Source organism: Oryctolagus cuniculus, chromosome 5, assembly GCF_051225735.1.
Source record: "Oryctolagus cuniculus isolate XC-2025 breed Fujian yellow rabbit chromosome 5, ASM5122573v1, whole genome shotgun sequence".
In the NCBI taxonomy this organism is placed as follows: Eukaryota; Metazoa; Chordata; class Mammalia; order Lagomorpha; family Leporidae; genus Oryctolagus; species Oryctolagus cuniculus.
This window is the reverse complement of record NC_142871.1, coordinates 144,190,385-144,204,031: the sequence shown is the minus strand read 5'-3', so window position 1 is coordinate 144,204,031 and position 13,647 is coordinate 144,190,385. Positions and strand designations below refer to the sequence as shown.

General features: G+C 49.7%; 2 protein-coding genes across 27 annotated transcripts in view; one reads left to right on the top strand and one right to left on the bottom strand.

Moving 5' to 3' along the window:
- Nucleotides 1–2,949: 2,949 nt before the first annotated feature.
- Nucleotides 2,950–10,161, bottom strand: LOC138849695 (uncharacterized). Its single transcript, XM_070074304.2, has 2 exons — nt 8,189–10,161; nt 2,950–7,719 (listed from the first exon to the last, which is right to left on the bottom strand). The coding sequence occupies exon 1, from the start codon at nt 10,159–10,161 to the stop codon at nt 9,367–9,369; it is 795 nt and encodes a 264-aa protein (XP_069930405.2). The 3' UTR covers nt 2,950–7,719; nt 8,189–9,366.
- The window catches only part of ATXN1 (ataxin 1), a 451,593-nt gene continuing 446,582 nt past the window's right edge, over nt 8,637–13,647 (top strand). For 11 of the 26 annotated variants that reach the window (XM_051832601.3, XM_089333309.1, XM_089333314.1 and 8 more), the window contains exon 1: nt 8,637–8,776. The gene's annotated coding sequence lies outside the window, so the exon portion shown is untranslated. Of the gene's footprint in view, nt 8,777–9,529; nt 9,989–10,043; nt 11,337–13,647 lie in introns of those variants that run through there. The other 15 variants (XM_089333310.1, XM_089333293.1, XM_089333303.1 and 12 more) reach the window with 4 other exon arrangements.

Here is a 13,647-nt window from a genome sequence, read left to right as displayed (position 1 = left end):
CAGAACTTTGCTTCACTCTCTCCATAAAAATGTGATGTGGGCTGCAGGTGTTTAGCCTAGCAATTAAGACAACTGCATCCCAGGTCCCAGAGCCTGTGTTTGATTCCCTGCTCCGGCTCCTGACTCCAGCGCCCTGTTAATGCAGACCCTGGGAGGCAGTGATGATGGCCTGGATAATTAGGTTCCCCCCACATGTGGGAGACCTGGATTGCATTCCGGGCTCCCTGCTTCTACCCAATAACCACTGCTGGGGGTATGTGAGGACTGATCTAGCATATGGGAACTCTATTAAATAAAAAGGAACAATTAGGGGGACCAGTGCTATGGTGTAATAGGCTAAGCCTCCACCTGCAGTGCCGGCATCCCATATGAGCACTGGTTCATGTCTCGGCTGCTGTACTTCTGATCCAGCTCCCTGTGGAAGGCCTGGGAAAAGCAGTGGAAGATGGTCTAGGTGCTTGGGCCCCTTCACTGGCATGAGAGACCCCAATGAAGCTCCTGGCTCCTGGCTTCAGATTGGCCGGGCTCCAGCCATTTGGGGAGTAGACCAGCAGATGGAAGACCTCTTTCTCTGTCTCTCCCTCTCTCTCTCTGTGACTCTGCCTCTCAAATAAATACATAGATGTTTATTTTTGAAGCCTGCTGTGGCTCATGGTCTTGCTCTGAAGCAAGTATGAGCTGAGCATGTATAACCCATTCACTGTCACTACCTCAAGTTCAATGGTGGCTTCCAGCTTTGATTTTCATTTGGAAATTATATTTCTTTTGAGGAAACAAAATGCCAAGTGGTTAATGAAATGCTTTTAATACATTTCCAAATGCTCCCAGCCAATACCAAGCAAAGTTCAAATCACTCCTCCTAAGTCTTAAATGGTCTGTTTTCTTTTCTTGCAAGAGCTGTGTCCTTTAGATGGTGAAGACCACAAATTATGATATTTCAGAGGCCACTGCCTTACATTCAATCTTGGTCAGAGTTGCATTGATGAAAATTTATCTAGGTCTAGTTTGCTCAATAAATAATAATGGTTAAGCACCATTTCATTTCCCTTTGAAGGATCTTGTTTGTGTCACAAAACACACCAAACACCGGAGTAAGGGAAAGGGTTTATTGAGGAGAACCAGCAGGCTGGAGGGAAGGGGTGAAGAAGGAAAAAAAAGAGAAAGAGAGTATAAGAGAGAGAGAGAAGAGAGGAGCTAGCGAGGAGAGGAGAGAGAGAGCAGACAGAAGAGAGAGCGAGAGAGGAGAGGCAAGAGAGAGAGCGAGCAGGAGAGAAGAGAGCCATGCGTTCAGGAGCAGGTCCTTTTAAAACTTTGCTGGAGGGCGGGGAGGGAAGCAGGATGGGGGTGGGGCTGACACCAGTGGTTGGGCCATGTGGCCACCTGGCTTCCAGCAATGACGGCGGGGTGGGGGTGAGGGGGCTAGAGCCTAGGATAGTGTCAGGGTATAGATTGCGCCATAGATAAAACTGCGCCATTTTCCTAACACCTGTTGTACTCAATATGTCGGGATTTTATGAAAAAAAAAAAAAAAAAGACTTTCCTTTTGTGGCCTTGATATGTTTTGTAGTAAAGCAGTCAATTAGATGATTTTCATTATCAAGGTATCAGCCCCAAACCATTTAGCCACAAGCAGCAAAAGCAGGTGTAACTGGAATGCTTGTGCTTCCCAAGACAGAGCATAGGTTTTCCACCAGCCCTCGAGTTGCAAAGTGCTTGAGCCCCCTAACCTTGCAAAACAAAACAAAAAACTGAGTCACCATTGAGTCTGGCAAATTTTTGTTTCGCAGGGCCCTACAGACGTACCTGTGAGATCATGCAGTGTACTCTCGGGGATAGCGATTAAGGAGATCAGGTCTGTGTACATGTACAGTGCAGGGCAGCAAGTGAGAGAGGTAGAGAAGTAACTGAATTACCTCCTACATCACAGCAGACAGCCATCCTAGGATTCCAGGGTTTCCAACTGTGGGTTCTTAGAAGTAATTCCTAGGACCAACGCTGTGACGTAGAAGATTAAGCCACCAGTTGCAGTGCCAGCATCCCATATGGACACTGGTTTGAGTCACAGCTGTTGCTCCACTTCCTATCCAGCTCCCTGCTGATGCACCCAGGAAAGCAGTGGAAGACAGACAGGTCTTCCATCTGCTGGTTCACTCTTCAAAGGGCCACAATGGCTGGAGCTGGGCCGATCTGAAGCCAGGAGCCAGGAGCCAGGAGCTTCATCTGAGTCTCCCACAGGCATTCAGGGGCCCAGGCACTTGGACCATCCTCTGCTGCTTTTCCAGGTTCATTAGTAGGGAGCTGGATCGGAATCTGAACAGCCAGGGACACAAACCAGCAGCTGTATAGGATGCCATTGTTGCAGACTGCAGCTTAACCTGTTATATCACAATGCTGGCCCCATTTTTTTTTTTTAGCCAGATCTCTAAATTCTGAAGTAGATTCTAATGTACAACACATGTCAGTTTGGACTCCTGACATTTCAAGTGCTCAAGAGTCATATCGGTGCGTGCAGACCTGTATCAAAGTACGTGTTTTTGCTTTTAATTACAAACAGCCTGATTTGAAACAGCCAAATGTACCAATCAATCAAAGTGTTGGCAGATGCTTAATCGTTGCGCTCCTGAAGCTCGGTTATGCCATTTTTGATGACCAGGGAACCTGTCGACGACAGTTTGGTGGAAGAAGACAGATGACTGGGAAGTGTGGCCTGTAGGCAGTCCCTGGACTTGAGCTGGGTGTGGTGAGCTGACCTCAGAGTCTATTGTGTGAGTGGTTTTCACTTTTGTTTTTGCTTTGTTTGACTGGGCTGGACTCCCTAACTTCACTTGGGGGCGCAGTCTAAGGAGTGTATTCGTGTTTTACAAGCACACCAGGGCTCGCTCAGATTTTTCAGTGACATATGTAGAATTACACCCTCCTAATAACAGCATGGTTAAAGGTCTGGCAGTGTTTCTATTAAAAATTCAAACTTTCCGGGATTTATTACACAGTCATAACAAATTGCTCCAGACAGAAACTTGGCAAACCCTTCTCCAGTGTGGGAGGAAATTCTTTTTTAACAATTTCAAAAAGATTAAAATAAATAAATGTTTACCACTTCAACTTATGTGATTTTTTTTGACAGAGCACACACTCCAATAAAATACATGTTACAGGTTTACATTTTGTTTGTTTAATGAATTTGAAATACTGATATTGGTTTGTAAGGCAGATTCCATCTGAGAGCTGCACAGCTGTCCTTTGACCTCTCCAGCGTCCAGTGATGCCAGTGTTTGATTCTCATCTTTGGAATTCTGATAGGATGATTCTGAGAGGTGGCAAACCAATCAACTGTGAATGTGTGTTTCATCATGGCACAAAATCAATGCTTTTCAAAAGGTAAGCTTTGTTCTGCTCTGAACTTACAAACTGGAATTTCTTACTCAATTTTATATTCTCAAGACCTAGTTATTGTAGATGCAAAATCAACTGGAAAATGAAAGATAAATACATAAAAAGCAACTTGAGAACTAACACATAGTTCCTGTTCTTCATCTCACTTAAATATTTAATGGTCAAATATCCACTAATGACTAATGTGAAAAACCTTTAAAACTGTAAGAAAACATGCTACTGGAGTTTTAAACTCTATGATTTCTCATTGAGGAATAGCAAAAAGGATTACTGGAACAATTAAATGATTCGGTGTTATTGAAGAGTTTTTTCCCTTCATTTTTTTTATTTGACAAGCAGCGAGACAGAGAAATATAGAGAAAGGTCTTTCACCTGCTGGTTCCCTCTCCAAATGTCCCTGAAAAGCTATGACTGGGCAAAGCCAAAGCCAGGAGCAGGGAGTTCAGTCTGGGTCTCCCACCTGGATGGCAGTGACTCCTAAAGCGTGAGAGTTTTTATTTTTTATTATTATCATTTTTTGAAAGGCAGAGTTAGAGAGAGGGAGGGAAAGAGAGATCTTCCATCCACTGGCTCACTTCCCCAAATGGTTGCAACAGCCAGTGCTGTGCCAGATGGAAGCCAGGAGCCAGGAACTTCTTCCAGGTCTCCCACATGCATGGAGGCTCCCCAGCTCTTGGGCCATCCTTTGCTGCTTTCACAGGTGCAGCAGCAGGGAGCTGGGTAGGAAGTGAAGCAGCAAGGACTCGCACCGGCTCCTATATGTGAGCCAGCATCACAGGTGGCTTTACCTGCTGTGCCACAACGTTGGCCCCAAAAGCATGAGTTTTTGTAGATGAAATACTGAAAGAACTGTGAAAAGTGTGAAGTGCAGGAAAGATATATTTGAAATGCAAATATTCACCACTGCACACATTAGAGAAAACACCTAAAATTATTATGGAAGTAAACACGTTAGAAAGTGCACACACTTTAACCAACATGTTTGACTTTACATGAAATCAAATTATCTGATATGGGGGGCAGGCATTTGGCACAGCCATTAAGACACTGCTTGGGACAGCCACATCCCTTACAGCAGTTTCTGGATTCCGAGTGTCAGCTCTGCTCCAGGCCTGCTAATGCAGCCCCTGGGAGGCAGAAGATGAGGTTCAAGTGGTTGGGTCCCTGCCACCCATTGGGTGACCTGGGATTGAGTTCCTGGGTCGCAGCCTTCATCTGGCCTAGCAGGCTTGTTACACACACTTGGAGGAGTGATCCAGTAAAAAGATCTTTGTCTACCTGCCTTTCAGATAAATAAAAATAAATTTAAAAAGCTAAAAATATCATTGGTTGTAGCAATGCTGGGTGAACTGATCCATTTTTTGATAAACAGGAGTCACTCTTAGAGTTGCCTTAATCTGTCTACATTATTTTAAAAATGTAAGCCTTAAACTCTAAAGTATATCTTTATTTAACTTCTAATCTGATTATTTAGTTATTATAACCTGGTAAGCTGTTTGTGTTTGCCTGTTTGGTTTTTGTTTTGCCTTTTTTTTTTTTTTTGAACCATAGAAGAGGGTACTTCCAATGAAAGGGTATAGGTATAGTACAACTTAAACTCTGTCACAATTTGGAGGGCCCTGCACACTGGTTTTATTAAGCACTCTTGTGCTCCCTCTGCTGCCCTGAAGAAGACGTTCACATGCAAGACCCCTGTAAATCCCTCTGCAGAGTGCAGCTCTCTCTTAGTAACGACTAGGCAAATTTATGCTAAATTAATGCTCTTCCGAAATGCAGTATTAGTTGTCCAAAACATTGAAAGTCTTCCTTCGGCATGCCAAGGGGACTGGTTCCAGGAAACCGCCCTCCCTCCCACCAAAATCCAGGCATGCTGAGTCTTACATAAATGGCATAGTATTTGCATGCACCCTCAACCCATCCTCCCACCTACCTCTTTAATCATCTTTAGATTACCTACAATTCCAAATACAATGTAAATGCAATGTAAATAGCTGTTACACTGTATTGTTTAGCGCATCAGGACCAAAAAGTCTGTGCATGCTCAGTAGAGATGCAGGTTTTTTCCCCAAATATTTCATCTGTTGTTGATTGAATCCATGATAGGGAATCTAAGGATACGGAAGACTGACTCTGTGTAACAGTTTTTCATTGGAAAGCACACATTGATACAAAATTAATTAATTAATAAAAAGGAATAAATTGCATTAAGTTCTGTCCCTTGACTGAATTGATCTGGGCAGAGCCCTGTAGTATAGAGGGGTGTTCTTCACTCTATAATGTGTTTAAGAATCACCACAGGAGCTGATGCGAAGTCAGATTCTAATTCCGAAGGCTGGGGGAGGAACTCTCAATTCTGAATGTCTAAGAAGCTCCCAGCTGCTCGCTGCTGGTGCTGCGACTCTCAGAGGACTCTGCATGAAGAAGCAAGGGTGTATGTAACATACAATCACGTGATACCACACGGGTTTGCTGGCCCATTTTCAACCTTCAAAAGTAGATACTATCAAAACAGTACAATAGGTAACAAAGGACTGACATTTCCCGTGGTATTAAAGTGGTCTAGAACACAGGTTTGAAGCCAGGCTCATCAGACCTTATTTCTCAATTCCCTGTAATTCCAAAGGTTAGATTATGCTTGTATGACCGTGATAGTATGTTTATGAGCAGGGCTACAGTAGTATATATTTGCTGTTTCTTGCAAGAGCTGCACTTTTTTTTTTCATTGAGTTTTTCATTTGCACAGAAAGACCTGCTCTTAAAGAAGCAGTGCCTGTTAACTGTGGCTGTGCATTTCATATTTTGCCATCTGCAAACAAAACACTTGAGTAGGAAAGGTAACAGAACTGTTTCACAAGTGCGATATTTAAGTTGGAAGTTGCAGGGAGAAATTGCTACAGATTTTAGTGACAGTTTGTGGCTTTAATCTTAATGGCAAGGAAAGTAAATGACACATTTCTTATTAATTGTTTTTACAGTCTGAGTAATATACATATTTAGCTTCCTTGAAGGAACATTTAAATTAATTGCCTAACCCTAATCTGAATTATGTGTTTTAATTTAAGGCTGTTAAAATAACATAAATTAACTGCTTGCGCCAATATAATAATTACAATATTAGGATTTTGTCCCTGAAAATTTGCTACATGTAAGATGTCTAAAAATAGAGTGGAGGTGGATTGGACAGTTTGCAGATTATGAGTTGGAATAAAAACATCTCAGTTAAGCCAAAAACATGGCAACCAATATTTTCTGTTATAAAAATATTTTAGATGAATTTACTTCTTTTATGAAAGCTGTCTGAAACCGAAACGAAGAGCAGCAGCTCTCGGTTCGTTCACAGGCCAGGAACAGCAGTACCTGCAGCACGCAGCGCACGCCCCCAGAAGTTTCTGAAGCTTTCTGAAGTCCGCTTGCCCGAGGGAGCGGGGACGAGAGATTTCCCGGCTACGTTCTGAAAAATTTACCTTCACCTGGGTCAAGCTTGTCCAGGAAAACAAAACCAGGCAGAGACTTTTCAGGAAAGTGATGTTAACTGTCCACTAGAGGCTGTAATGAGACCGACGATCACCCTGAGGTTGAAACCGTCACGATCGCTGACTTTTAAATGGGGGAAAAAAAAAAAAAAAAAGTTGTGGAAACCAGCAAGAGAGAACAGTCGTGGTTCTATTTAAGTAGTCATGCATACGGATATGGCATTGCAAAAACGCGAGGACAAAAGCGTTTCCCAGGCTCGCAGCGCTGGTTTTTATTTCGGAGGCACTCCGGCTCCACAATACGGCGTTGTTGCATTTCTCTCGGTGACTCTGCACCCCGCTTCGGTCGGTGACTAAATTGTTAGGTCATGGGCAAACTCAGCCAAAAGGTCTCGCAAACGCAGCTCGCAGGCAAGATACACAGGGATCGTGTTTCCAGACGCTCCGTGCTGAGCACCTGCAGGAGGGCGAGAGCGGTCCCAACACCTCCTGGTCTTCCAGAACCGTCGGCAGCCGCCAGCTCCCTTCCTCCAGGCGCCGCACCTGCGGGCCAAGGTGCGCCCCTTGCGCGCGCGCGCCGGCCGGGCCTGGCTGGGCGCGGGCTGGTGCGGGGCTGGGGACCGCACTTGCCGACTAAGTCCCGAGGAAGTACTTGGGCGCGGGTTCGCAAGAACCGCCGTTGGGTGCTCCTCTCGCTTTCTCTGCCTCCTCCGCTGGTTACCTCATTTCCGATGAAATTAATGATCCCGAATTAGCTGCGGGAGGGACGCACGCAGGCGCGTGCGCGCGCGGAGGTCGTGTGTCAAAGCCTAGCGCCACCGAGGAGTTCGGTGCCCGGAGCTGATCGCCCGACCTGCAGAGACAGAGGGAGGGAGAGAGAGGAGGGCGGCTCCCGGGGGTCGCCAGCTTTCAGGGGCCGCAACGGTGAGGCTGCCTCGCGCAACGGGACTCAGCCTCTCAACTTTCCAGAGTTGCGCGCTGGAGCCAGCCCCGCGGACCCAGGGTTTGGGTTCCGGGGCGCCGGAGCGAGCCGTGCTTGCCGGTTAGCGTACAGTGGAGGAGGCGCACACCAAGCCTGCGGGTCCGCTCCTCGCGGCGCCGGGGAGCAAGGGCACGTCCGGATGGGAAACGGCCGACCTCTCCGCCCCGCCCTGGGTCCTTCACAGCCCCCGACACTCGCTGGGAGAAACCCCCAGGCTGCCCGAGTTGCAACCCTCCGACTGGGTGGCGGGACCTGGGAAGGCGCTCAAGGACCCCCCTCCCCCGGCCCGGTCACCGCTCCAATGACCTCATCGTCCCAACTCCCCGCCCCTTTCCCGAACCTGGAAGGAGCGGTTCCACCACCACTCCGCTCCGCCCTACCCCCACCGAGGCCCGCTTCTTCCCTCCCGCTCCTCGGGGGCCCGCCCGGCGCGGGGCTCCCCGGGGGCTGCGTCCCCGGGCGGCGACGCGCACCGAAGGGTTAAGGGCGCGGGCCGCCGCCGCCGCCGTGCGCTCGCCGTGCTCTGCGCGGCTCGCCGGGCCGCCTGCCAGGGGGTGCCCCCTCCCCCCCCATGAAGTCGGATCCTGGAGCTGCGGCGGCGGCCGCCAACTGCTCCATATTTGGCTTCTATTACACATTTACATACTGGAGCGAGCGAGCGAGCGAGCGAGCGCGAGAGAGCGCGAGGGAGGGCGGGCGGAGGGAGGAGGGAGGGCGAGCGGGAGGGGGAGGAGGAGGAGGAGAGAGCAGAGTATACCGCAGACATCATTTCTACTACAGTGGCGGAGCCGTACAGGACCTGTTCACTGCAGGGGGATCCAAAACAAGCCCCGTGGAGCAGCAGCCAGAGCCACAGCGGCCGCGAGACACTGTTTCTCTCCCTCTGTCCCCCCTCCCCACGCAACCCCAGATCCATTTACACTTTACAGTAAGTGGCTATTTTTTTTTCCTCCTCTGGTTCTTTCTCCCCCCTCCCCCATCCCCTTCGCCCCTTATTTAGATTAAAATCCCCCCGCCCCTCTCTCCGCTCCCCCGAGAGGGGCAAAAGCAACAACCAGCAAACAAACCCCAAACCCCAATTGGCTGCACGGAAAACAGCTGGAAGAGGAGCGAGGGAAACCGACGCGTCGTGTTGTGTGTGTGTGTATGTGTGTGTGTGTGTGTGTATGTGTGTGTGTGTGTATACAACCGTCCCCAGCTCCAGCCTCTCGGCCAGGACCCCAGCTCCGAGCGCCGACGCGGCCCGCAGGGGGAACTGCCAGGGCCCCGGGTGGGCGCCCGCCGGGCGAGGGGGCGCGCCCGGGCGGGGGGCGCGGGTGGCGAGAGCGGCGGCGGCGCCCCGCTCCGGCGGTTGCCGGTCCGGCCGCTAGTGCGGAGAACCATGTCGTCCTCCCTCCGGGTGGCGCAGCGGGGAGGCGGCGGCGGCTGGGGGTCGCGCTGTCCTCCTGCCCCCCGCCGCTTCCTTCGCGATCCTCCTCCCCAGAGGGGGGCGGTGAGCGCGAGCGGGGCTCGGGAGGGCTAGGCTTCCCCGCCGGTGGTCGCCTGGCCCCGGCGCTCCCGGGTGGGGGTCTGCCCGCCGAAGCCGGCCTTCCGGGGCGTGCAGCTGCGGGCTGGGAGAGGGCTGCTCCCGGCGCCGGGCCGGACTTTGCGCGCGGCGCAAGGCGTGAGGGTGCCCGGAGCGGGGCTGGAGTGGCGGTGGCGGCCCTGGCTACCGCCGCCACCGCCGCCCTGTTGGTGCGGCCGCTTCCTGATCATGTGCAGCCGCCGCCGCCCGGAGCCGGGAGCCCGCGAGCGCCCCAGCCCGGGCCCGCGTCCCCGCCAGCGCCCGCGGCAGGAGCAGAGGAGCGGCGGCGGGCGCTGCCCTGCGCCGGGAGTGAAGGGCTGCGCGGCTGCCGGGAGGGTGAATGGGAAGCCAGGAGGAGGGGAAGAGGCGGCGGCGGCGGCGGAGGAGGAGGCGCTGCGGGGCTTGGGATGCGCCTCGGAGCCCCGCCGCTCGCTCGCTCGCTCGCTCGGGGCCGGGCCGGACACTCTGCCACTCCCGCGGCCGCCGCCGCCGCCGCCGCCTCCTACGTGGTTCCAGTGCTGCGCGCAGGCCGGTCCCGCAGGGGGCAGGGCCGCGGCCGGCCAGGCGGAGCGAGAGGTGAGGCGGCGTGGGCGCGCGGCGCGGTACGAGCAAGAGGGTGCGGGTGCGGATGGGGGTGCGGGTACGAGTGCGCGCCGGGAGGGGGCTCCGCCGCCCCCGGGGCCGCCTGCCGCGTCCTCGGCCCCGCGCCCTCGGGCCGCCTGCGGAAACTCCGCGGCTTGCGCTTTCATTTTATTTCAGACCACGTAGGGGGGCTTGGCTGGGGGCGCTGAAACAATTCAGGTTTTCTAGGGAGATTGAGCAAGGAGCTTAGTTGGGGGGTGGAAGTCGGATGGTTCTGGAGAGGCTGCCAGAAAAAGCAAAAAAAAAAAAAAAAAAAAAAGCTTCTAAGGACGAGGAGGTCCGCTTCGATCCCGTGCCTGTTTTGCTTTCTTGGTGCATAATCCTACAAGGAGGGCAATATAAATACTTCGGGAGGTTGAGAAATTGCTGAAGAGTAGTAGGGGCAAAAGAAAAAAAAAAGCCATCGGAAGCTGGTTATATAATGCGCCGTGTGGCTAAGGAGAGCGGCTGGCTATTTTTATTTTGTTTACCGTATGTTGTGCAGTAGGGACTCCTCCGAACTGGTTCTGTCCTCGAAGAGACTCGTAGCTTCCCGGTGCGAGCCGCAGGAGACAGCAGCGGGAGGAGACCCTCTTCCTCCCACGGAAGAAGAACAAATGCCTTGGCGTGGCGCTCTCCCTGCGCGTCCCGCCGTGCGCGCCCCGGGGACGCGACTGTGCGAGGGAGGGCTGCTTGGGCCATCTCGCAGTCACATCGCAGTGACATTCGCGTTGTATAATGCAGGCTGCTCTTCGGATTTCAGCAGCATCCTTATGGAGCGCGCGCTGCAGTGGGTAGTTACCGAGTGGTTATTTTTAGGCACTGCTAGTTACTTTTGCGAGTGTGTTAACTGAGCCGCTTCTGTTTGGGTTTCTGGGGAGTCTTTCCCTGGGAAGCCTCCGCTCCGGGTCCTTGGGTGGGAAGAGGTAGCCGTCTTGAGCTGTCTGTGGAATAAAGCTGATGCCTGAGGGAATCAGTAGAGAGGTGGAAGAGAAAATCCTGCACATGAACTCCCTCGGCAAGGACTGCACCACAGCAGACACTGCTCTGGCATGTAATCTCCCCTGATTGCATGCATCAGTCAATATTTTAGCAGCTCTGCAAATAAATGGTGTTGAATGCCACCTCCTCCGTAAAATAGAGGTTGAAGGGCTCCCCTGGACCTCCTGGCCGCCTGTCTTTCTCGTCCTGTGGATCCGTGTCGGCGGCGGTGTAGGTTTTCGGTGCACTTACTCCAGCCCTCATCACTCCTGTAATTAGATCAGGCTGCCATGGCAACAGACAGTGTTCCTCGTCCATTCAGGTGGGTTTGTCTTGTCCCTGAACTACTCCAAGTGTTTTATGCGCAGTATTTGTGCTGCCCAAGCCAGACGGGAGACTTCACGATTTTCAATTGCATCTTCTTGCAGTCATTTGGACGGGAGGCACTGAATGAGGCTTCTAGCTACTCAACTTTTATAAAGGACACCAGCAGGCTGTTGTCACTGGGTGCAGTATGTAAATGCATCCCCGCAGACGGTGAAAGGAGCCTGACAGTCCTGCTGGTGTTTATTGTGAGCAGATCAACAAGTATTTGGTTTGTTAGAAACCTCTCAGAGTTTAGGAAAGCAACATTGCTTTTGCAGTCTGGTGCCTTTGGCCTTGCAGGCACTTAACCCTTGCAAGTGTGAACAGCATTCATCCTTGGAGCTTGGCTTGCTGATAGTGATGGCTGCCCTTCCGTTTACTCCTGAGGAGGAAGTTACTGAGCTGGGAAGGATATCCCTGTTGTCACATTTTGAAACTTTATATCCACTGCAACAGAACCTGCTACTAACAGTAGGCAGAGCTTCGGAGTGAATTCATTCTCAGTTTGGATCTCTTGGCTCTGATCTTTAATGATGTCTGGTAATAAGTTAAGAGCTTTTTCCCCTCCTCAGGCAAGGAATGAGATAGGCCTTTACTAGTAAACTGATACTAAGTAGGGTAGTGCTTTTGCGCTGTAAACAACTTGCATTCTGTTTTAGGATCTAATGTAATGGGCATTTGAAGAGCAACATTGTAGTCTTTGCATGAGGGACAGCCAGCCCTGTTAAGCCTGCTAGGCAAAGGAAAATGATATCCAGGAAAAGAGAAGAGCAGCGCTAGTCGTGGAAGTGCTGTGTTGCTCCGGTAGACCAGGGAAGATGGAGTGGTTTCATTTCCCTGGTATTTGAAAGACAAAAATGGAGACTAATAATGCTTGGATTTGGTTATGACCGTGCCAGTCTGTTTACAGTTTTATGACCACAAAGCTAAATGGATGAATTTCTTTTCTTCCCCCTGGGGTCAGGATTGAGAGAGCTACCTCCATACTCCTCGCAGGGGGTTTATGAGTTTGTACTGTTTAGTGAGTTTATGTGGTTGGTAGACTGCCTGTGGCCCGGTCAGGTGAAGCATTGCTGAGGTTAAAATGAGCTATTATTTCTGGGAGGTAAATACAAGGGAAGCAAGATACACAATAAAGCACAGAAGTTTAAATTTCACACACTGCCTTGGAGGTCCTGGATGATATTTTGCAGCATATTTTGTAGCAAAATGTGAATGTGTGGTTTTCAGTGCACAAATAAATTCATGGTACAATAAGTATGAAAAATGTACCATGAAAGACAATATCTTTCCTCTCTGGATTTCGTTTTAAGAGGGTTTGGTAAATAGAAGTGGTACTTTGTCAAAAAAAACTCATGTATGCCTATTATGAAAAAATCTTGCATGGGCTTCAAATGTTTTTGTACCAAAATGAACTTACCTTTTTAATCCTATTTTGCCATGACTTTTTTTTTTTTTTTTTTTTTGAAGTGAACCCAGGGTCCCTGAATTGTCTTTAAGAGAAAGGTCAAAGAAAAGCCCTCTGGCCATCAGATTGTATGTCTGATATCTGTAGATTGCCTTAAGTTTCAACATCCCCAAGTTGTCTGGGAGTCCTGAGAGAGGCCGTGGGTATGAGATTATGAAAATATTAATAAACATTTCTCGGCTCCTATTTTTGTTGCTAGTGTAGAATTCAAGGACTCACATTCCTTTTCTGTACTGTTGTGTTTTTTATTTATTTATTTTTCCCATTCTGAAATGTCAAGTGGATTTTGGTTTTGCACATGCCTTGAATGATTGTTTCTGGTGATGAACACATTGTAACACCTGGCTCATTTTGCTTCCTATTAGAAGGTAGTCACTAAACAAGTTCAGTAGAATGATGAAACTCACAAAAGCAGCTCTGTGGAGGAGTTAACTCTTTATACTATGGTTATCTGTAGTTTCTACTCTGAAATGCTTCCATACTTGCACAGGTAAAGGGACTTAGAGCAGCCTAAGGGGGTGGGAGGTATGTTGACTTCCACTGCTATATATTTTCAGAGTAATTCACTAGTTTGCATGGCTGCCTTCTGGAGGCATTTAGATCGGTGCAGCTTAATTGCTTCAAAGAACAGATTTAGTTCCGGTCATACTTCCAAGGTTATCAGAAGCAGGCCCTCCTTATTTGGTGAAATGCATTGAAAACAATAAACTGTAGAAATCCCAATAGAGATAGTAATTTTCTGTTCTAGGCTATTAAGACTTTTTTTTTAGAAGATATTAATTTTTTAGTCATCAATTAG